Source organism: Candida tropicalis (genome assembly GCF_000006335.3).
Source record: "Candida tropicalis MYA-3404 genomic scaffold supercont3.11, whole genome shotgun sequence".
Taxonomy (NCBI): domain Eukaryota; kingdom Fungi; phylum Ascomycota; class Pichiomycetes; order Serinales; family Debaryomycetaceae; genus Candida; species Candida tropicalis.
Genome location: NW_003020040.1, coordinates 203,285 through 224,256, shown reverse-complemented (window position 1 = coordinate 224,256; position 20,972 = coordinate 203,285). Strand labels below are relative to the sequence as shown.

General features: G+C 31.4%; 15 protein-coding genes across 15 annotated transcripts; 11 read left to right on the top strand and 4 right to left on the bottom strand. All coding sequences in view use genetic code 12, as the record gives it.

Annotated features, from left to right (window-relative positions):
• Nucleotides 1-174: 174 nt before the first annotated feature.
• Nucleotides 175-1,164, top strand: CTRG_06066 (membrane insertase; the record flags this gene model as incomplete). The annotated part of the gene is made up of 1 exon (XM_002546542.1): nt 175-1,164. One exon carries the CDS (start codon nt 175-177, stop codon nt 1,162-1,164), a length of 990 nt encoding a protein of 329 aa, XP_002546588.1.
• Nucleotides 1,165-1,257: 93 nt separating this feature from the next.
• On the bottom strand, nt 1,258-1,995 carry CTRG_06065 (uncharacterized protein; the record flags this gene model as incomplete). The annotated part of the gene is made up of 1 exon (XM_002546541.1): nt 1,258-1,995. One exon carries the CDS (start codon nt 1,993-1,995, stop codon nt 1,258-1,260), a length of 738 nt encoding a protein of 245 aa, XP_002546587.1.
• A 274-nt stretch (nt 1,996-2,269) lies between these two features.
• Nucleotides 2,270-3,127, top strand: CTRG_06064 (uncharacterized protein; the record flags this gene model as incomplete). Its single annotated transcript, XM_002546540.1, has 1 exon — nt 2,270-3,127. The coding sequence occupies one exon, from the start codon at nt 2,270-2,272 to the stop codon at nt 3,125-3,127; it is 858 nt and encodes a 285-aa protein (XP_002546586.1).
• Nucleotides 3,128-3,173: 46 nt separating this feature from the next.
• Nucleotides 3,174-5,048, bottom strand: CTRG_06063 (glucose-induced degradation complex subunit; the record flags this gene model as incomplete). Its single annotated transcript, XM_002546539.1, has 1 exon — nt 3,174-5,048. The coding sequence occupies one exon, from the start codon at nt 5,046-5,048 to the stop codon at nt 3,174-3,176; it is 1,875 nt and encodes a 624-aa protein (XP_002546585.1).
• A 217-nt stretch (nt 5,049-5,265) lies between these two features.
• CTRG_06062 (serine/threonine protein kinase) lies at nt 5,266-6,060 on the top strand (the record flags this gene model as incomplete). The annotated part of the gene is made up of 1 exon (XM_002546538.1): nt 5,266-6,060. One exon carries the CDS (start codon nt 5,266-5,268, stop codon nt 6,058-6,060), a length of 795 nt encoding a protein of 264 aa, XP_002546584.1.
• Nucleotides 6,061-6,074: 14 nt separating this feature from the next.
• Nucleotides 6,075-7,895, bottom strand: ZCF22 (Zcf22p; the record flags this gene model as incomplete). The annotated part of the gene is made up of 1 exon (XM_002546537.1): nt 6,075-7,895. One exon carries the CDS (start codon nt 7,893-7,895, stop codon nt 6,075-6,077), a length of 1,821 nt encoding a protein of 606 aa, XP_002546583.1.
• Nucleotides 7,896-8,986: 1,091 nt separating this feature from the next.
• On the top strand, nt 8,987-9,520 carry CTRG_06060 (uncharacterized protein; the record flags this gene model as incomplete). The annotated part of the gene is made up of 1 exon (XM_002546536.1): nt 8,987-9,520. One exon carries the CDS (start codon nt 8,987-8,989, stop codon nt 9,518-9,520), a length of 534 nt encoding a protein of 177 aa, XP_002546582.1.
• Nucleotides 9,521-9,582: 62 nt separating this feature from the next.
• On the bottom strand, nt 9,583-10,431 carry CTRG_06059 (palmitoyl-(protein) hydrolase; the record flags this gene model as incomplete). The annotated part of the gene is made up of 1 exon (XM_002546535.1): nt 9,583-10,431. The coding sequence occupies one exon, from the start codon at nt 10,429-10,431 to the stop codon at nt 9,583-9,585; it is 849 nt and encodes a 282-aa protein (XP_002546581.1).
• A 1,987-nt stretch (nt 10,432-12,418) lies between these two features.
• On the top strand, nt 12,419-13,189 carry MRV2 (Mrv2p; the record flags this gene model as incomplete). The annotated part of the gene is made up of 1 exon (XM_002546534.1): nt 12,419-13,189. The coding sequence occupies one exon, from the start codon at nt 12,419-12,421 to the stop codon at nt 13,187-13,189; it is 771 nt and encodes a 256-aa protein (XP_002546580.1).
• Nucleotides 13,190-14,122: 933 nt separating this feature from the next.
• On the top strand, nt 14,123-14,749 carry CTRG_06057 (uncharacterized protein; the record flags this gene model as incomplete). Its single annotated transcript, XM_002546533.1, has 1 exon — nt 14,123-14,749. One exon carries the CDS (start codon nt 14,123-14,125, stop codon nt 14,747-14,749), a length of 627 nt encoding a protein of 208 aa, XP_002546579.1.
• A 688-nt stretch (nt 14,750-15,437) lies between these two features.
• On the top strand, nt 15,438-16,055 carry CTRG_06056 (uncharacterized protein; the record flags this gene model as incomplete). The annotated part of the gene is made up of 1 exon (XM_002546532.1): nt 15,438-16,055. The coding sequence occupies one exon, from the start codon at nt 15,438-15,440 to the stop codon at nt 16,053-16,055; it is 618 nt and encodes a 205-aa protein (XP_002546578.1).
• Nucleotides 16,056-16,709: 654 nt separating this feature from the next.
• MRV3 (Mrv3p) lies at nt 16,710-17,306 on the top strand (the record flags this gene model as incomplete). Its single annotated transcript, XM_002546531.1, has 1 exon — nt 16,710-17,306. One exon carries the CDS (start codon nt 16,710-16,712, stop codon nt 17,304-17,306), a length of 597 nt encoding a protein of 198 aa, XP_002546577.1.
• A 633-nt stretch (nt 17,307-17,939) lies between these two features.
• On the top strand, nt 17,940-18,566 carry CTRG_06054 (uncharacterized protein; the record flags this gene model as incomplete). The annotated part of the gene is made up of 1 exon (XM_002546530.1): nt 17,940-18,566. The coding sequence occupies one exon, from the start codon at nt 17,940-17,942 to the stop codon at nt 18,564-18,566; it is 627 nt and encodes a 208-aa protein (XP_002546576.1).
• An 859-nt stretch (nt 18,567-19,425) lies between these two features.
• On the top strand, nt 19,426-19,920 carry CTRG_06053 (uncharacterized protein; the record flags this gene model as incomplete). Its single annotated transcript, XM_002546529.1, has 1 exon — nt 19,426-19,920. The coding sequence occupies one exon, from the start codon at nt 19,426-19,428 to the stop codon at nt 19,918-19,920; it is 495 nt and encodes a 164-aa protein (XP_002546575.1).
• A 332-nt stretch (nt 19,921-20,252) lies between these two features.
• CTRG_06052 (uncharacterized protein) lies at nt 20,253-20,906 on the top strand (the record flags this gene model as incomplete). Its single annotated transcript, XM_002546528.1, has 1 exon — nt 20,253-20,906. One exon carries the CDS (start codon nt 20,253-20,255, stop codon nt 20,904-20,906), a length of 654 nt encoding a protein of 217 aa, XP_002546574.1.
• Between the last annotated feature and the right edge of the window lie 66 nt (nt 20,907-20,972).

Sequence of the window (20,972 nt, the reverse complement as noted above, 5' to 3'; positions counted from 1 at the left end):
GTATATGATTAGGTTAGTGTTGGATGATATTGTCAGTTTTATGTTTCTTTTTTTTTTTCATGGGAGTTTTTTTTTTTCGCTGGTTTTGTTGTGTGTGGTCCTATTATTATTATCGCTGAAAATTTTTCTTAACATTAGGGTATCAAATCGTACTATATTCAACAGTTTGACCAAATGTTACTTCAAAGAACAAGTCGGATATTAGGTTCACCTATTCTCAGAAGGAGTACTGTTGTAACCACAAGAAACTTTTCATTTGATCATAATGCAGTTATAAATTCCATGACGGAATCATTTCAAGCAATTCATGAATTTAGTGGATTACCATGGTGGGCACTTATACCAATAACTACATTTACTTTACGTTCAATATGGACACTACCGTTAGCTATATTTCAAAGAAAAAGAATTCAAAAACAAAGTTCACTTCGTCCTTTAGTTAGTGCTATGAATCCCGTTTTAAAGATGAACTTAGCTAAAAAAGTTCAACAAGCCCAATCTAAGTTAAAAATTGCTGAAAAAAACCAAGATTATACTACTGTTCAATCACTAAATACCATTGCTAATATGAAACAAGATCATATTTTATTATTAACTGCTAAGGAAGTAAGAAAGAGACAAAAGGCATTATTTGCTAAAAATGGAGTTCAATTATGGAAAAATTTCATTTTACCTGCATTTCAAATTCCACTTTGGATAATTATGTCAATAACAATGAGAAATTTAAGTGGTTGGTCATCATGGGATTATACTCATAATAAAGCATTAGATCCTACATTATACACTGAAGGTATGTTATGGTTTCCTGACTTAACAATTGCTGATCCAATGCACGTTTTCCCAGTGATTTTAGGTATAACTGCATTATGTAATATTGAATGGACATTGAGAACATTGGAATTACTGAGATTAACCAAGAAATTAAAATTCAGACCAACTTTAACTGATGCATTTGGAAATTTAACTAGATTATCAATGGTTTTCATGATGGCGATTTCTTTACATGCTCCTGCTGCTTTAACTATCTACTGGATAAGTTCTCAAGTTTATTCATTATTTCAAAATGTCATTATGGATTTGGCATTTCCAATTAGTTTCACACCTAAGACCAGATTCAATTATAAAAAATCTAAGAATGACGATGCCACTGATGTTATCAATTAATCATATATTCCTGTAAATAGTTTTAATGATACAAGTACAAAGTAGAAAGTTGTAAAACGACTATTATACATCCGAAAATCTGTCATGTGTTTATCATTCAGGCAAGAATGTCTCTCCCAAAAACTTTACTGGCTTTCCAAGATACTTGGCAAGCCTCCTAGTACGTATTCTATACAGTTGTAAATCTGCATCGGCCTTCATATAAAACTTGTAAACTTTCTCAGCAATGTCATAATAAGAATGTGGAGAATCCAATATTTCATCAACTTCAATAACACAGAAACGTGTCCCAATTGTACTACAAAACAACCTATCATTTTCCGTGAAATAAAACATTCTTGGTCTGTCTTTGAATTCCTTCAATCTTAATGAATAACTCAGTGCTAATGAATAGCCCATTTCTTTTTCTCCCGGAAGTAAATACCACACGGAATAGGCTCCCCATGGGCCGTCAGGATCATAAAACTCATATATTACATTGGTTGCTTTGTTTCTAGATTTCAAAAATTCCAATTCTTGGTCATCAAGGTAGAATACTACCACAGGTGCATCACGTAGTTCATAATACCCAATTATGGCTTTGCTCACTTCGGTTTCGTCAACTTCTTTTTCCAAGTCATTATGAATTGATTTCATCAACAAAGTATCTTTGGTCCAAACAACATAGTTTTCAAGGTACAATGGTATACTAGATGGAGTCATTTTCTTGACTGGTCTGCTATTGATATACTTTTCCTTGATATTGGTGTCTTTTGTTACATCAATGTATTCAAAGTGTGGGTCATCTTTAGACAACTCATTGGTGTGGTCGACTCTGAAAATTCTAATCATATTGTAGGTGTGTCTGGACAATTTAATATAAATTCTTATTTCACCAACTCGAAATAGCCATATTTATATAATCAGCATTTCTATTATTTGCATTCCGTTGTGATGCAAGAGAACCGAAAAGTTTCAAGGGGTTAAAAACTTCTTAACTTGAACGATAAAAGTTCGCTTGCCTTTCTTTTTATTTTTTCTTCTCACTCTTTCTTTGCCCCACATAAAAATCCCCCTAGTTTAATACACGCCTACACGTTTTCTTTATCAAGCCAATCATCAATCCATGTCAGTGAACATTGATCATATAATAAAGGCAAGCAAAGATTTCTATGATGAGATTCATGAAGAATTATCGTCTACAATCAAGAGGAAATATGATAATAAAAGTAAAACATTTGCACAATTGAATAAATATAAAGATGAAGAATTACCAGAATTACTTAAAACTAGATATGAAGAAACCGATAGTATTTGGATAACTAAACAAGAATTAATTAATTTAGTTGATTTAAAATTAGCAAAAGGGACATTTCGTCCAATGCTTCCTAAATTTATTAAATCTAATGAAGATGATTATATTGAAGAATGTACAAAATCTGGATTTCAATATATGTTAGATTTTATAAATGAACATAAGAATCCTTCTAAAGAATTTTGGTCAGAAGTTAAAGATGAAATTAAATATGAATATGTTGATGCTATAGAGAAATGTTTTGATGAATTTTGTAAATTAAAAGGAGTTGGTCCTTCAACTGCTAGTTTAATTGCAAGTTTATTAATTAAAATTAGTCCAATTTTTAGTCCTCCTTATTTCAGTGAAGAAGGTTTTTCATTTTATGTATTGGATGCATATGAAGGTGGATCAGAAATGAAGAAGATTAAATATGATACTAAAGAATATGTTGAACAATATTTACCTGTTTATTTTGAATTAATGGCTCAACATCCAGGTATTACTTTTGATACTTTGGAAAAAGGTGGTTGGGCATTGAAAATATATCAAAAGAAACGTACTGAAAAATTAGAGAATCTCGAACCGGATTTCGATGATGATCAGATTCATGCATTGGTATTAGATAAACAACCAAATTTAGATGGTAGACCCAAAAAACCAAAGAAAAAGAGACAAAAGAAAGCATAGTTATAGTTGTACTCATTTATATGAATATACAATCTAATTCATTATCTTATTGAGTGGCACTAGTTGTAAGAAGAAATTCACCATCTTTTTCAGCAAGTTTGTACATATTTTTTTGAACATCATCGACAATTGTTTCTAATGAAGCATCAGGGATATTTACAACCCTTTGATCTGGAAGCTCTTTCTCAAATGCTTTTTCGGTATTTGTAAAACCATACTTAGATAAATATTTCATGATTAGCTCATTTGAAACCAATGGATCATCGTTAATTTCTAATAATTTCATATCTATCAGTTTCATTTGTTGATTCTTGTAATAATCGACATAATCCTGGATATTAAACATAAATGACTTAAATCCAAAATTAGATTTGATATTAACAGCAGTGGGTTCACTAGAGTCAAACGTTTCCAATTCGTTTATTTTGAATCCAATCATAGGATAAATATCTCTAATGTCTTTGCCAAATAAATCATCAGTACTAGAATCAGTTGAATTTAAATCTTCTTCAGGTAATACCCGGGCTAATACACCATTTAATGTGATGAAAACAGATTTATCAATGAAATTTACACCGCAACCAACAGTATCAGTCTTATGAACTCTTCTAGTATCAATATCTTCAATCAATTTTGTTTTGAATGGAATTCCTATATCCACTTTACCGGAATCAACTTCATTGGCAGATCTATTATTCAAACGTCGACTCATGTTAAGTACTTGTGTTCTTTGAACTTGATCAGAACTCTTGATTGAATTATAAAATGTCGAATCTTCAAAATTAATAGCAACACTTCCAGGAAATTCACCAGGACGAGCATTTAAAAATTTAGTAGATTCATCATTTGATGCTGATGAGTTGTTATAAAAAATATCTGATTTAATCTTCTCTAGATCAATTTCACCAGGAGTTAACAAACTTGGATTAGTAGGACCTTGTTCCAAGTTAAATTTTCTTTTAGTGAATCCAGTAGCCATAATCAAACTACAATTTGTACTGATTGAAGAATCATTCATCATTATAATTGGTTTGAAATTAGTTGCATCTGTAGCTGTTTGTTCCACTTCAAGTTCATAATAAAAAATACCACATGATGAACTAACCGGCTTATCTGTTATAAAATTATAAAATCTTGGTTGCGTCAACACATCAAAATTTTCAAATTCATCATTTGATTTTGGACTTGTTCCCGAAGATAAGCTTATATTTGAATAGCCAACATCATTATTAATTTCTAAATTCCATTTCTCTTCCAAATATGTTAAATTTTGATTTTGAATAACAGGTACCCAGGTAATTGGTAACGGATAATCAAAATAAGATTGTTTTCCAAAATCGACAAAACTTGGTGGATATTTGTACCTATGGAAATCAGTCAATAATATCAAATCTTTTAAAGACATATGAAGATATTTCTTATATTCAGAAGGTAAATTTTTTCCCTGATTTAATTTACTAACATCCACTTCGGCAACGTTTGGATCACTAAAAATCGAAGGTTGCAATTTTTCATTTGATTCAGTTAGTGATGAATGTTCTGCGTTAGATTTAGATAATGGTTTGTCGTCGTCGTTGTTGTTGTTGTTAATCAATCTACTTTTGAAATCGTTATATATCTGATATAGATATTCATCATTATCTTGAATCATTTCCATTGGATTGGTACCTAAAATACCAAGAATTGCCAATTTGTATATAACTTTATCTTTTATTATTTGGTTTAAATAAGGATCTTTGGAAAACCTTTTGGTTTTAAGTGATTCTTGATGTTTGGTGTGGTTATAATAATATGGGGAATCAGTAGTCACCACATTAAGTAAACCCATTTGTTCATTTTTTTTAATGAGTTCTTTTTGTAATTGTGATCCTTTAGATGTGTCAAGAAGATAAGGAGGAATAATATAGCACAACGATGTCATGATTGGCAAATGATACTAGGATAATTGTCTGATGTTGAACTTTGTGGTGATATTCAAATTTAAACAAAAAAAAAATTGTTCTTATTCTCAGATCGGTTGCCCCCTATAACTCGCAAATAATTCAACAAGACCGCGGGAATTTCAAGAGAGAAAAAAAAATCATCGCCAAATTTAGCACCATCGATCTTCATCATCGTTATCATCACAAGTATCACCGATGACGGATCGTTTAATATCAATAGTACAATCATATGTACCTAATGTTCCACTTAAAATCATATCTCAAGGTGCGGAAGCATTAGTATTTGAAACTAGTGTTCATCCATATTCCAATAGTCCATCATTAGATAATAAAAAACAATTTATTATCAAATTCAGACCACCAAAACCTTATAGACATCCTAAAATTGATTCCAGTATTACTAAATCACGTACTATTGGAGAAGTTAAATTCATGTATAAGTTAGCTAAATTGGGAATTTCTTCACCTGCTGTTATACTGGCAGATTTTCCTCATGGAATAATTTGGATGGAACATCTTGGATCTGCATTACCTGATGGAAATATAAGTTCATTTAAAAATTGGTTATGGTATTTAGAAAAACAAGGAGATCATAAGAACTGCGTTGATGAAAGAGTTAAAAAAGTTTGTAATAAAGTTGGTGAATTAATTGGTAGATTACATTTAAATGAAATGATTCATGGTGATTTAACTTCTTCAAATATTCTTCTAAAAGACGATTATACTGAACCAGCATTGATTGATTTTGGATTATCTTCATTTTCTGGATTACCTGAAGATAAAGCTGTTGATTTATATGTGTTGGAGAGAGCAATTTTAAGTACTCATTCGGTATTTGCAGATACTTATAATGCTTGGTTATTAGAAGGTTATGAGAATATTCACAATTCTCCAGAGTTTAAAAAACATGGTAAAACTAAATACAAAGAAACTATACGAAGACTAGAAGATGTCCGATTAAGAGGAAGAAAACGTAGTATGTTAGGTTGAATATATTTTTTATCTTAGAACGCAAAACTTTCTAATGTAGATCTGTCAAATACTAAATCAAAACTTTTAAATCCTTTATCGCCTAATGTAATTCTTTCCATTCTTTCTCTTTCCCAGCTGCGTTGTAGAACTTTAACCACGTCAATAGCAACATATTTGCTTAGATCATTTTCCAAATTGGCCAAACCTTCACTAAACAAAACTTCTTGTGCACGATTGATGATAGCTGAACCACAGATAAACAAACTCAAAAATGAAACTGAAGACGAGTAGTTATCACTCGGTATATACAAATCAAGTTCATGTAATGTAGATTGTACTGATTCTTGGATCTGGGGAAGAAATGCAGGTATACTAGGATTTATTAGTTTTTCAATCAAGATCTTACATGCATTGACTGTTATAATAGACACAGCAAGATTACTTCGAAGACTGAAATACCATTGTCCGTATACTTTCAGAGCATCCAATTCTTGAATTCTCTCAAAGTTTTTAACTTCAATGTTTCTAATCTCTTCTTTCAATGGTAATATCAAACTCCAAAACTTACCATCATTCAAATAACAACGGTCATTATCGTCAGGGATTTTCTGTTCAAAATGACATCTCAACAAGTAACATAATTTGGCCATTACTTGGAAAATTGCCAAAGCAGATCCCAAAACTGGATTGTTCACCCATTCAACATCATAATTTTTAACAATTGGATTCACCAACCACTTGTTGAGTTTCAGGAACAATTCATATGGAGTAGGCAATCGTATCATATCATATCTGGAACAAGTCATCAAAGCTGTAGTATAGTTGAATATAAAACTTTCCATTAACAATCTCTCTTCGGGAGTTGCAAGACTATCTGCGGCCTTTTTGTCAACTCTTCTACAGATTAAGTTGTAAACAAACACAATGTGTTTGGAACACCTTGATCCATTCATCCCATATGCTCGGTCACGTAAACACAAATTCAACCCTGCCACCATTAACCAGTCACTATCTAAATCTACTGATCCGTTATTGAATGCTTCTGTTAATGATTGAACAGCAGAATTATACTTTGATTCCGCTAGACGATGATATTTTTGAGATAAGGCGTTATTTTCATTGTGAACACAAGCAAGATAAGTAGCACCACAACTTAGATAGACATCAGCCAAGATTGGAGAATGGGAGGCTAGTCTAATCCATACATTAGCAGGACATAATGATGGATGCGCATGAGGTAGTGCCACCATACTCATGTAGTTTTTTGCACAATGTGAATACAACTCTGAATCTTCTATTGATAATTCGACATTGGGTATGTATCGTCCAAAAGATAGTAAACTAGATTGGGACCAAATGGAAGGTATTGAAGGGTCTATAGGTGTTTGATACTCCACTGGGATCAAAGCATTGGCATCTCCATTGAATGTTGTGATAAAGTCTTCTTGAGAATCGGATGAGGAGGAAGATGAAGATGAATCTTCGGATGATGGGGGCAGAGACACTTGTGGACCGGTGTACTTGTTTAATACAATGACACCAAACAAATCCTGAGGTGCCTGTTCATCCTTTGGTGCCGCAAACAGATGTCTTCTTTTCTTGAAGTTTAAAGGTTCGTGATATTCTTGTTGTTCAAGTACGAAATCACTGGGTACTTTTTCATTTTCTTTTGTAGGATAGACACATTTAAGTTTATTTCTGACACAAGCAATGCAATCGGGTTGTCGTTCGTCACACTTTTTCTTTCTCTTACGACAGGTAAAACAACCAGTTCGTACTCTATTGTGTTTTCTTTTACGAGGGTTGATGGAACCCTGTACCTTGATTAGATGATTATTCTGTAGACCAGTCATGGTGGGCTATATGTGGATAAGGAAAGAAAAATGTAGAAGAAGATGATGGTGATGGTGATAAATCCTTAATCGTGAATAATTATGTTTGGTGAGATTATATCTTTTTTATCTTTTTTTTTTTTCTTGGGCTATTTATTTACTTATTTATTTTTTTTTTCTTTCTTTTTTTTGGGGGGCTTACAACTTCAGCAGACCGCAATAATCCAGTATATGCATTTTGCTTAGAGTTATGAGTTTTATGCGAGGTTGTTATCTCATGAAGCATTTATTTTTTTTTTTTAGCTGATTTCTGTTTGTGAGATCCATTGATGAATTTTCTTTTTCAATTCAGGTTTTGAAACAACTGACTTTGCATGTCATTTCAATTTTAATTTTAAGAAACACCGAAAAAGATGAAATTCGCCTGATGTTCCTTCAACGGTGTATCACAAAAGAGGGTTCTCTTCCACGTTTAAAACAAAAAGAAAAAAAAAAAGAAGTGGAACACAGGTAGTGGCTAATTAGTGTGGGACCTCCGTTGTAATTAGATCCAAATAGTCTCTCGTTCTAGATGTGTGTTCACTGTTGCTTTTTGTTTAGATCAGTTTACGGGGTAAGGTTATTTATTTGGAGATGGACAAGAATTATACAACAAGTAACACCAATGTGAATAAGTGATAATATGGTCTTGGATTTAAAGTGGGGGGAGCAGAGAAGAGGAGATTGGTAAAACTCAAAGTGAAGTTTAAGCAGTGGTGGGTTGTTTCTGAATGTGTGTGTGTGCATTACATTAATGTAGCAACTTTAATAAGAAAAGAAAAAAGAAAATAAAAAAATCTAAAAATTAATCTAAAAAATAAAATAAAATAAAAAAATAAAAAATAAAATAAAAACAAAAATGGAAAATGGAAAATGATGAAATCTCCGTTTTCGTGTACACTGCCCGGTTTTCTTTGTTTCTCCGTCGGCTTTACACATTTCATCTGATTTTACATCACTGTGTGTGTTTGATGTGTAGCAAAGAATAAAGAAAAAAAAATTCTTTTTGTTTGTTTTACTATTTCTGCACCGCACTACCAGATCACCTTATCCTTGTCATATTTAGCCCAACAATGATCAGAACACTTCTACAACACCAAAGATTCCCAATAAGATTGCATGCTCGAAGTTTATCACAGTATACACGTAATCCACAAATATTCATCCATGAATTAGGCCCTGGAAATTATAAGTTCTCCCTTTCTAAATCCCCTGATGCATTAGACATGGGCATATCCTCTTCTACTAATCCAACTCCTGCCAATTTCAGTATTAGAGATGAATTTAAACAATTGTTGAATGACACAATGAAGAACCAAATTCATGACGATTTTACATTCATCATGGAAGCAAGTACTAATGCCAATTCTTTCATGCCAATATATGACATGAGAGAAATCCCAAGATATGGTCGTATTCCATATATCGAAGATGTGTTTGGTTATGTAATGGTTAATGACAAGGGTCAGTTGATCCCCGATACTTATCAAGAAAATGACATGTATACTATGTGCAGCGGGAAAACTGGGTTACCCAAATTTAGCGAGTTTATGTATTTGACATTACAAGAGAAATGTGAAGCAAGAAAACTGGACCCTGTTTTATAAGATATATATGTATATATGTATATATGTATATATGCTATTATGCCTGTAAATAAAATCTATATTTATTTTTCTAATACATCTTTGATAAACTTAATCACTGCAGCTAATTCTTCATCACTGGCACTATGTTGAACACCAGGATAAGTTTGGAAATCCAAGTTCTTGAATCCCAATTCTTTGAAAAATTCACTAGTTTTTTTACCATATTGATAATTAATAACTGGATCAGCAGTACCATGACCTTGGAAAATTGGTGTGTCCAAATTGGCACTCAGTAATTTGCTTTCAACTTCTTTACGAAGAGCACAAAATCCAGATAATGCTACACAACCACCAATTTTTGTTTCCATCGTAGCTAAAGTAGCTAAAGAAATAGCAGCACCTTGAGAAAATCCACCAATAATGATCTTTTCTGGAGGGATTTTAAATTCTTCAATTTGTTGTTTAACCAAGTTCTTCAATATATCGCAAGATTTGAAAAATCCTTCAATATCTTGTTTTGCATTTGGATTTCCAAGTTCATAAATATCAAACCAAGCTGGCATACGATATCCATTATTGATAGTTATTGGAATTTCTGGAGCATTTGGGAAAACATAATTGATTGGAGTAGTGATTAATTTTGATTGAGCAATCAATTGTGGCAACCATGACCATCCTTGACCTGAATCACCTAATCCATGTACAAAAATAAGAGCAGCTTTACCTTGTGATCCATTTGCTGGAATTCTAATTGCTGATACACTCATTGTTTCTTGTGATTGTTGATTGATAGAATCCTTCTCTTGTTGTTGTTCAATTAATACTTGCGATTGATTATTTTTGATGGAGAAGAGAACCGCGAGTAGCGAAATAATTAAGATCAAAAATGCACGACTCCAAGTTTGATTGATTAGATTGAATGCATTCATAACAAGGAAATGTGAATGTCGATATTTCAAATAGTGATGGCTGCTTGTCTTTTTATATTCTCCTTAATAATTGTTGAGCTTGGTGGGTGAGTCCAATTAGTGAAAAATTAATCTCATCTCATTTAGTGTACATATTTGACGCATCATTTGATTAATTACTAAGATTAGTAATTCCTGCAATAAGCAGAATAAAGACTGTGTTTAGTAAGTGCTAAAGCTTTAAGTGATAACTTTCACCTTTTTATATTGTTGATCTTACATACTATCTCCACACTGTTTAGAAGAGAGAAATAGTCCATTGGCTACAAACGTATATCACGATTACGTAAGCAAGAATTCTTCTGCGTAATCAACTTGTGTTCCTAAAAACCACGCAATTTCAACAGTAATTGAATATAAGAAAGGAAAAATAAAAAAACCTTATTATCTACTTTTATTTGTCAAGTTGACTACTATTACTAAGACAATAATGTATAACTCGTGGTATATGAGTGACAAAGAATTAACTTTCTCCACTTGTATAAGGGGTTAATTCACCATCCCCTCCCTCATGTATTCTTTACGGATTGAGTCAAAGAAAATCCTATATCGGTTATTTCACAGAGAGAGCATAAGAATCTCAGCCCTGTTTCGAAAATTTAACCTATCATGGATGATTATGTAAGCTGTTTTTGTATAGATAATTACGAACATTTTTATTTGTTGTGTGTGCGTGATTGAAGTCAAGTAAAATATGAGAAGATTAACAATTAAATCCGTAATTCTAAATCTAGGATAGCCTTTTCTTTTTTTTTTTTTTTTTGCTTCTATTCTGGGATTGTCATTTACTTTCTTTCATTAAGACGTAGAGCACAGCCGTGGTGGTTATTACCATCATACTTTTTAGATTGTACTGATGTCATGTATTTGATGTTTAGTATTGATTGTCTACTCACCCCCTCGGAATTGATTAAGCTTCAATTGTATTTAGTCCAATTTTGTGTATTCCTCACACCTATGTATACTATTCAGACAACCATTAATCCGTTTTTCAAGAAGACAAACAAAATTTGATGTAGTTTGTGGAACTCATGTCGTGATGAACATCTCAGGAATGCACAAGTATAATTTTCTCTTGAACATTCCTCATAACCACCGCATACACGGCATCGCGCTACCATTTGATTTAAGTTAGGATGCATAATAATTATTTCTTAGTTGTGACGAGTCTAGTTTGATAAAGAGAGCAGAATGTTAAGAACAAAATTTGCTAGCAAAGAATAAAAATATTGTCAATGTTGAATATCAGAGCAAATGTTTGTAATCCATGATCAGGGATTTATTCTATTGCTAAAGGAAAAAAAAAATATCATGGCGTATTTCTGGTGTGATTTTTATTGTATTATTATTTCTGATTTTTCACGACACGGCTGTGTTTGAAAAGAACACAAACAATCATTTCACATAATAATTACAATAAATGTGTTTTGGGTAACGGACCATAGTAGCAACAAGTGATGAGTACAAGACTATTAATAGAAGATTAATCTATTGTTTGATTTTTTTTTTCCTGTAGTTGTTTGTACTGCTTTGATATTATTGGTTTATTATTTTGTCGTAAGTAGATGTGGATGAAAGGATGGATTGGTGTATGTTTTTTAAGTTTCTTAAAAGAGGTCATTGTTTATTTAAAAGTGAATCTTTGAGGTTCCACTAAAATCACACTTGTGATATTTATCTTGTGTATTATTCTTTGAATAAGAAAATCCCAAAAGCAAAACAATGAAATCCTAAATAAAGAAAAACTTTCCTCTCCTCATTATAATATGATGTATGGAGGGGGGTGCTCCCCAGAAATTAATTAAATAAATAAACTCACGTTTTTCCTGCGTTTTCATTTTTTTTCTTTTATTTTTCTTTGTGGTTTTTTTTTTTACAACACGATTCTTACAACCAATTATCAAATTTTTTTATTAAGAATCAATCAATTATCAATTATCAATTATCAATGACTTGGAGACCAATCGTATCTTATATTCTTCGTGGTTGTCAATCTGTATTTGCAATCATTATCCTTGGTCTTACTTCAGGGATCTTGGCCAAATTGGGTCACAATGAGAGTAGGGTCACCTACTCATTAGTTGTTGCCATAATGAATATCATCTATTTCGGTTATAGTCTCGCATTGGTTCCTTCCATCAAAAGAAACCGTACAATTTCTTCACTTATTTTCATTTGTGAAGCTCTTTTCACTATTTTCTATCTTGCTGCCATGGGTGCAATTGCTGATGTATTTCCTTCTGGTGATTGTGATAGCTTCTTTTTTAGTAACGATCTTGCTTCTGCTTGTAAAATGTACAAAGCTTTACTTCCATTCAATTTGTTCAACTGGTTGTTGTTTACTGCTACCCTTACATTGTTTATTGGATTTTCATATATCCCACAGATTAGATCGTATGGTTTTGCTAATACCTTTACATTGACGAGATTTGAATTCGGTGTTATTTTTGCAAATACCTTCAACCTCTTTGGAAAGCCTGTTGCTGGTGTTAAATCTGAAGGAGAGCCTGTCGATGGTGCTGTTGGTGCGGGTGCTGGTGCCGGTACTGGTGCTGAGGGTGAAGCTGCTCCTGTTGCTCCTGCTCCTGCTGATGCTGAAGCTAACGTTGGTATTGCCTCTACTGATGAAGATCAGGAAAAAGGTCGTTCCCCAAGTGGTAGTAACGAACGTCTTTCTAATGGAGAAGATTTAGCTGCAAATGAAAGACCTTACCCTTGAACCATACCATTGGTGGGTCTTTGAGCTAGTTTGAGTATTAAATTTCGTATTAGCAGGTGTTTTTTATTGTTATTATCACTATTATTAAAGAATAAATTTACTTCTGTCTTGTTTGATTATAATCATTTTAATTGAATTATTATCCAATCGCTAGTTTTGAAGAAAAGCTAAACATTTTAGGAATATCAATATAATTTTATTTGTAATAATATCGATTGTTTGTAATAATATATATAATGAATACACACATATCTTAACTTTATTGATGTTTACTTTTGAATCACAATCTAGAAGATTTCCTAACTCAGATTATTTTTTATTGTTTCAAGCGCGTCAATACATCTAGTGGTGGTTATTATGTATCGGGAAATTACGGTAAGCTAAATGGGCCAATAAGGGTTATTACTTTCTTGGAAACACTATCATATCATATATATTTATTATTATTATATCTCATATTAATAACTCTGAGTGGTTTTTTGATTATTTCGACTGAAAGGTTTGAAATACATACGTAAATGATTATATTATTAGTGTTTTTGATTTTGATGAGAGGAACTCTTTTTTGTGTAACTTGCTTTTTGGGGTGTCTAGATCTCGCGCAATGAAAATGCAACAAAAGAGAGAGAAAACAAATTGCAACCATTTGAATTAAATATGTACCCTTAAACCCTTACTGGGTAGGAGAATACCATTAGTTGGATTGAAAAGGATAATGATGATGAATGTTTTATCTGTTGCTTCTGAAAGTATTTCTGATCTTCAAATCATGTGAAAATGTGATATTATGACACGTCTACATCTTACATTCTTTATTGACACATTGTTAAAATTCAGGGGGGAAGGGCAGGAATTCACTTGTCATATATATTGGACAATTTTCAGACATGTCATAAAAATAATCAAAAAAAAAATTGAAATTATTGAAAGAAAATGATTTCTATTAGAGTGTCAAAATGGATTAAAATTATTTATTCAGTCATCATTAGATTATTACAATTAGGATGGTTAGGTGGTTTAGGTCTGGCAATAGGAATACTTTTACTTAAACGAGGATTTTTATTTGGAATTTTTCCAACTATATTATACCTTTTAAATGTAATAATCATACTTTATATAATGATTATTACTCCTATATTTAAAATAAAAACCAATCTATTGTTTTTATTTATGTTTGATTTTTTATCATTTTTGGGTAATATTGCATTTCATATTTCTAGTAAAATTACATTACCTTTTTTTGAATTTACTCCACTTGCAATTCCTGGGATAGTTTTCCATTTGGCTAGTTTGATTCCTTTTATAATATGGAGTTTTATTCCCATGATTAAATCATCAAATAATATTCTTAACATGAAGGGGAAATTCTATTATGGATGTGTGTTTTTAAGAAATAAAAAACAACAAACAATTGAAGATGCCAATAATATTGATGTTACTATGTTTGATGATGTTGTTAGAGAAGAAGAACAAGATGTTGAACATAACCGAGATAAGAAAAACCCCTTTTCAGATTCAGAAATAGAAATCGGAAATATTAAACCGACCATTTCAATATAAGAATTGAAAAAACTCAGTGATTGGAACGGAGATATTAACTCATATTACAGTATGATTAACCGAATTGTACACGGTCTTATGTATTTGTTGTCATGTAGTATTAATGTATAAGTATTACCGATGAAGATTATTCTGATGAAGTAATGTCCCGTTGATAACCTTCTCGTATGATAATCCCATAATAGGAGTAGTGATGGTCATATATCCCATTCATGACTATATTTCATTTTGAACAATTACTTGACATCATTCAAAAATTGATATCATTTTCTTTATTGTCGATTAAAAACTAAGCCTCCGATCCAGCCGCATTATTTAAATTTACAACCCAAGAATTATTACAAGGATATACAATTGTAGAATCATTCATCTGATTTGAAAAGATCCTTATTCTTTTGGGCAAAGTCATACACAATTTATAGGTGGGATTCCACGTGCTTGATGGATCTTATAAAATTCTTGGTATTCGTATAATGTTTTGTTCTCTTCAATATCTCAATAAAATGGATTGGGGAGAAGATGAGCTTACATAAGCACACTAAGAATACTACTAAAACCTTAAAGTTTATATGGTTATATTTCCATGAATATATATATATATATATAAAGATTACAATATCCTTGAAGTATGTATGAACTAGTGTTAAATCACCAAGATCAAAATCAATCAGTCAATCAATAAAAAAATATGACAGTGGATCCAAACAAAGGTGCAAAAATTTTCTTTTCTATTCTTTTCAGAGTGGTTTTCCTTGGTTGGCCAGGTGTTGCTGGTATTGCAATTGGTGCAATTGATTTAAGGAACACATTACTTCTTGAAAAATATTATGGTAGTCGTTATTATTTATCCAGTATTAAAGGTGTTGAGATATATTGTGTGGTATTATATTCTCTTGTTGTTTCTAATACACTTTTTGTCATGGTTTTGCTTCCAATTTTTAGAAATATGATGATTCCTGCTGTTCTTTTCATTATTGATTTTCTATTATTTGCCACAAACATTGGATATATTGTATATTTGGCATATTATGGTTATATATATGGACTTGGCTTTAGATTGGCTATTTCTGGTACTGTTATTGGATTGTGGATTATAATTGTATCTCTTTTTGGATCAGTTATTCCATTGAATAAAGAAAAGGGGTTCTCCGGATTATTTAAACCTCAAAGGTATTATTATGGTTGTTTATTTGCAGAATTGCCTATCACTCCAAATTTGGATGTTTATCCTCCTAACCATGGTACTGTACAATATCAACAGGAGGAAAGTCCACACAAAAATGAGCCTGATAAAGTTGTCCCTTAAGTTATCAATTGTTTGATTTTTGTCTTAGTTCTATCTATTGATTTAATATATATATATAATATTTCTGACTCTGTTTTTAAATTCTAAGAAAGTTTCAATTAAATTTGGGACCAAAATTTACACAAATTTTCGAGTCTAGACTTCATTGAACCTCTAAGGGAAACATTGCCCTATTTTATCATTGTATATTCGTGACGCGTTCAGTATTGACACACGCAAAATTCAAGTCTTCTATTGTTTCACTCAAGCCGTATTAGTGTCATAACCGCCTTCTTGGTTTTAGAAGTTTCGCGTGCAGATTGAGACATAAGCCTCGATTTAAAGCAATGCACAAAAAATAATAATTAAAAAAAAAATAGGGGAACCCTTTCATCGATGATGTTTCATAGCCATTAGAATTTTATCGGGTTTGTCATGACACTGGGGTAGGGGTACATATAATACACAATTGTTTATGTAGATTTATGCCTCATTTATAGTAACTTCCCACTGACGTCATGGATATCAAAAGTGGCTGAGATAGGAGAAAAATTATAAAATACGAGAATATCGAGGTACATGCAAACTTGATATTTAACTACAGAGATTTCTTTTCTTATTCCCTCCCCCCTCAAAAAATTACTTCATACTTAACTGCTATATTCTGCATTCACTATGGGATCTTCAAAATTAATAAATGGTTTAAAGATTGGATTTTCAACTGTTTTCAGATTGACTCAATTGGGGTTTCCTTCTTTGACTATGATGGTACTTAGTTCTATGCACTTATATTGGTATCTTGATGATCCTTATAGACATAATTCTGAACAAATATTTACATTGGTAATTTACACAATTGCTTTTGTTGATGTTTTATTGATATTAGTTATAATTCCCATTTTTCATAATAATATTAGTATACTTACAATATTTATCATTGATATAATTCCAATTATTTTAAACATTATATATTTGGCCTACAGTTCACAAAAAATAGATTTTGAACCATCCTATTCTAGTATTGGTATTGGTTTCCATGTGATTACTATTTTGATTGTTTTAATATGGTCAGGAGTTCCAGAGATCAAACAGAAAGGAATTAGAGGATTATTGAAAAGAAGAAAATTCTTATACGGTTGTATGTTTATTGATAAAACTATTGGCTATAAATCATTAAAAGATGTTAATTCATTAGGGTTAGTTGAAATTGATAAAGGTGATTGTTATGATCTTGAAAGAAATGGTGATGATTCAAAAAGAAATGTACTTTAAATAGTCTAGATATTCCACCTACTTATTCATTAGAATATTTGTTTGATTTTCCTAATTTCTTATAGTTTAATAATTTAATAAAATTCTGTGGTATACGTTTTCTTTGTTTTATATATTGCCTATTAATAAATCCAATAATTTAATAGCATTGTTTATTTATTATTATTAAAATATATCATTTAATTTTTGACCAATAATTATTCACAACTTGTTTGAAACGAAATAATGAACAATTAAATTTTATAATTTTAGGACTATTCTCGTGGTACTCCCCTATTATTCCAGTCATTTTCGTTGTTAGAGAAGTGATCCTAAAATTATAACAATCACAACACACAAAACTCAACTAACTATATCAGTATGTAATTATTTGATTAAATGTCAATGAAATACGTCATGAAAATTCACTTGAGAATGTGACTCAAATGCTTTGTAAATTAATTATGACAGTACAGCCTTCTTCTTTTAATAGAATAGAGAAGCATGAACTTGCCTTTAGAAGTAGAAAACAATAGTATCAACCACACTGGGTGACTGAAATTTAACACAAGATAGAAATTGTATATAAATAGAAGTAATTCCATCTGACTCAAGCGTAATCTAAAGGTACTTCTTTCTGCTAATCCAATTACAATGTCTTCTACTACTATAAACAAATTCTTAAAAATCACCGTGTCTGTTATTTTCAGATACCTGTTAACCATATGGCCAGCTATAATAGGGGCAATTATTTCTGCAATAGTTATAGCAGATCCCGCCAAGTCACTGTTACTGGTTTCTGGTGGTTCAAATTATTATTATATTACTATTCTGGGTGAGAATGATTCACTTATTTTCAGTCTTGCTGTTTTTATTTCAATTTTACTTGAAATGGTTTTAATTTTAGTCATTATGCCATGTCGTGGAAATTTTTGCTTACCAATCGTTAATCTTATTTGGGATTGTATTCTGTTTGTTCTTTGTATTGTTTTAACTGCTTATATGAGTAGTCGTAATGTTTGGGGTTTTACACTTAGTTTGGGTATTTCAGGTATTATTATATTGTTTTTCATCTTGGTTATTCTTATATCTGCAACAGTATTCTCTATTGTTAGTCAAGAAGGATGTTCGGGCTTATTCAAGAAACGTAAATTTTATTATGGAGGGTTATTTGTGAAGGAAAAGTACCATCCACCAACTAATATGATTATTCACCCAATTGATACTGACGAGTACAATAGATATGATTACCAAATGTGGGATTTACCAGGAAAAGTATAAAAATGTTTAGTCAACATAGTATTATAAAGTAGAATTGATATTCTAATTATAGCTCGTTAATAGTTTTCTTTTTCAATTGATATATTTTACTTATTAGAATTATGATAAACAGTCCCATGACTGAGCCTCTATAACATACGAACCAGTTGCCTCACTTGGAAATAACCGAATATGCTTCAATTACATAAACATTATATGCAAACCAACACCAAGCTAATGTCCAAACTTGCCCTTTTCATACATAGCCCAGTTAATTGTTACGTTTTACCTATACTATATGTCCAATTTGTTTAAGGATTCTGCATTACCACAGAGTCTTCTTTGATTATTGTTTAGGTTTTGTGTGAGAATAGCAGCCGTGTGGAACTGAGCCTTTAATTATTTTTTGAAACAATTACAAACAAGCTACACCCATCAACATTTGATCTTCCCTGAATAGTTTTGGCTAAGTAGAAGTTATTGTTATAAAAGAAATTAACTCACAAAAAGTAGAATCAGAGAACTGCTTTTATAGAATTATAATTTCATAAAGTTCGAGAATTCTCATTGGATTTATTATTGTTTTTAGAAAGTCAAATAGGAGTACATATTCACAGTTTCATGTCTAGTGTGAGTTTTTTTTGTATTTAAATTATTGGGGTGATGAATAGAAACATGATAGAGACTGAGATTTATTAAGTGCTAAGAGAATTGTAGTTGTTGTATAATATATATATATAGATAGATATAAATCTTGCTCTTGGGGAACTATGTATCTGTTTTGTACATCAAAAGAAACATGGTTTCTTCAAAAGCTACTAGGGGATGGAAAATTGGTATATCTGTGATATTACGATTGGCTGCACTTGGATGACCAGGAATGACATATGTAGTATTGAGTGGTTATGGAATGATTTTAGCTGATTATGCCCGATCAGTTTACCTATGTTCTTTCATAGTTTATTTGTTTATTGTTATTCTGGTTTTATTCATGTTAGTTGTTGTTCCTTGTTTTAAAAATAGAGTAAGCATTGCCACTATTGTCATTCTTGACACATTGTCCCTTATTGGAAATATCATCATTGCGATATATGCGTCTTATCATTGGGATTCACAACAGAACATTGCTGCTGTTGTTCCAGGTGCTATTTACCATGTTCTATATTTGATAATTTTATTTATCTGGTCTGCAATTCCTGTTATTAGACAAAGTGGTATATCAGGGTTATTTAAAACACGAAAATTCTTATATGGTTGTTTATTTATTGCCGAGCCAGAAAAAGATGATTCACTAAATCCCGATCAAGTAAGTCAAACAACAGAGGATGGAGATTTTGAAATGAATGATATGTATCCAAAAAGGGATTTTCTTTAAATATTGTAAATATTTTTGATCAGTTATGTTGAAAATAATAGCACAGATCAGTACTAATGTTTATATAAACAAAATTGATAAATGCACATTCACTGTGATTGTAATTTTCGGGGTGTCCATAATTTATTATTATATCATCAGAGCAATTTTACCAATATCTTGGCCCTCGTGTATCCCCAACCAATACCAAATCACTGTTGACTGTGGGGAACAAAACAAATATCAAGATTTACGAATTATTTCAAGTACAAATCCACCTAACATTTAAAGTTGCAACTAACCCATCATAGGAGTAAATTTAGTTTAAAGATACAACTTCCAAATATTCAACTATGAAATCAAAAGATTCAAATAAAACTTTAAAAATAGTCATTTCAATTATCATCAGGTTAACATACCTTGCATGGCCTGGTTTATCAGGCATAATTCTAACTTCAATGGAATTACACCCTTTTTATTCCGATTGGTGGGTTCTTGAACAATATGAAGGTGTTTTAATTTTTGGCATTGTATTATTTACATTTGTATTCACTGGGATGGTGATTGACTTGATTGTTCTTCCATGCTGTGGAAACACCATAATTCCTGTTGTTATTTTATTTATTGATATTTCTTTGTTTATTGGTAATACTATATACATATGGGATTCAATTACAGATACTTACAGAGCCAATTCCAGAGATGGCCGATTGTATTACCAGACAGGAAGTGATTTAGCTATATCTGGAACTATTTTCGGCTTTGCTATACTTATTGTGTTTGTTATAGGTACTATAATCCCTCTTTATCGGGTTCATGGATTTGTTGGATTACTAGAAAGGAAAAAATTCTATTATGGAGGATTATTCATTGACCCAATTTCTAAACAATCTGATATTGATTTTGATTTGGAATTGTTCAAATATGATTGTGATAATGAAACGTTCCATCAAACTGATAATACTATTATAACAAAAGGTCGCTACTCCCGAGAGGCAGTACCATAGTTGCAGCAATACATTTGCAGATCAATGCTAAACTATATATTGCAGTTTGTTCAACCTTTTGTGTAT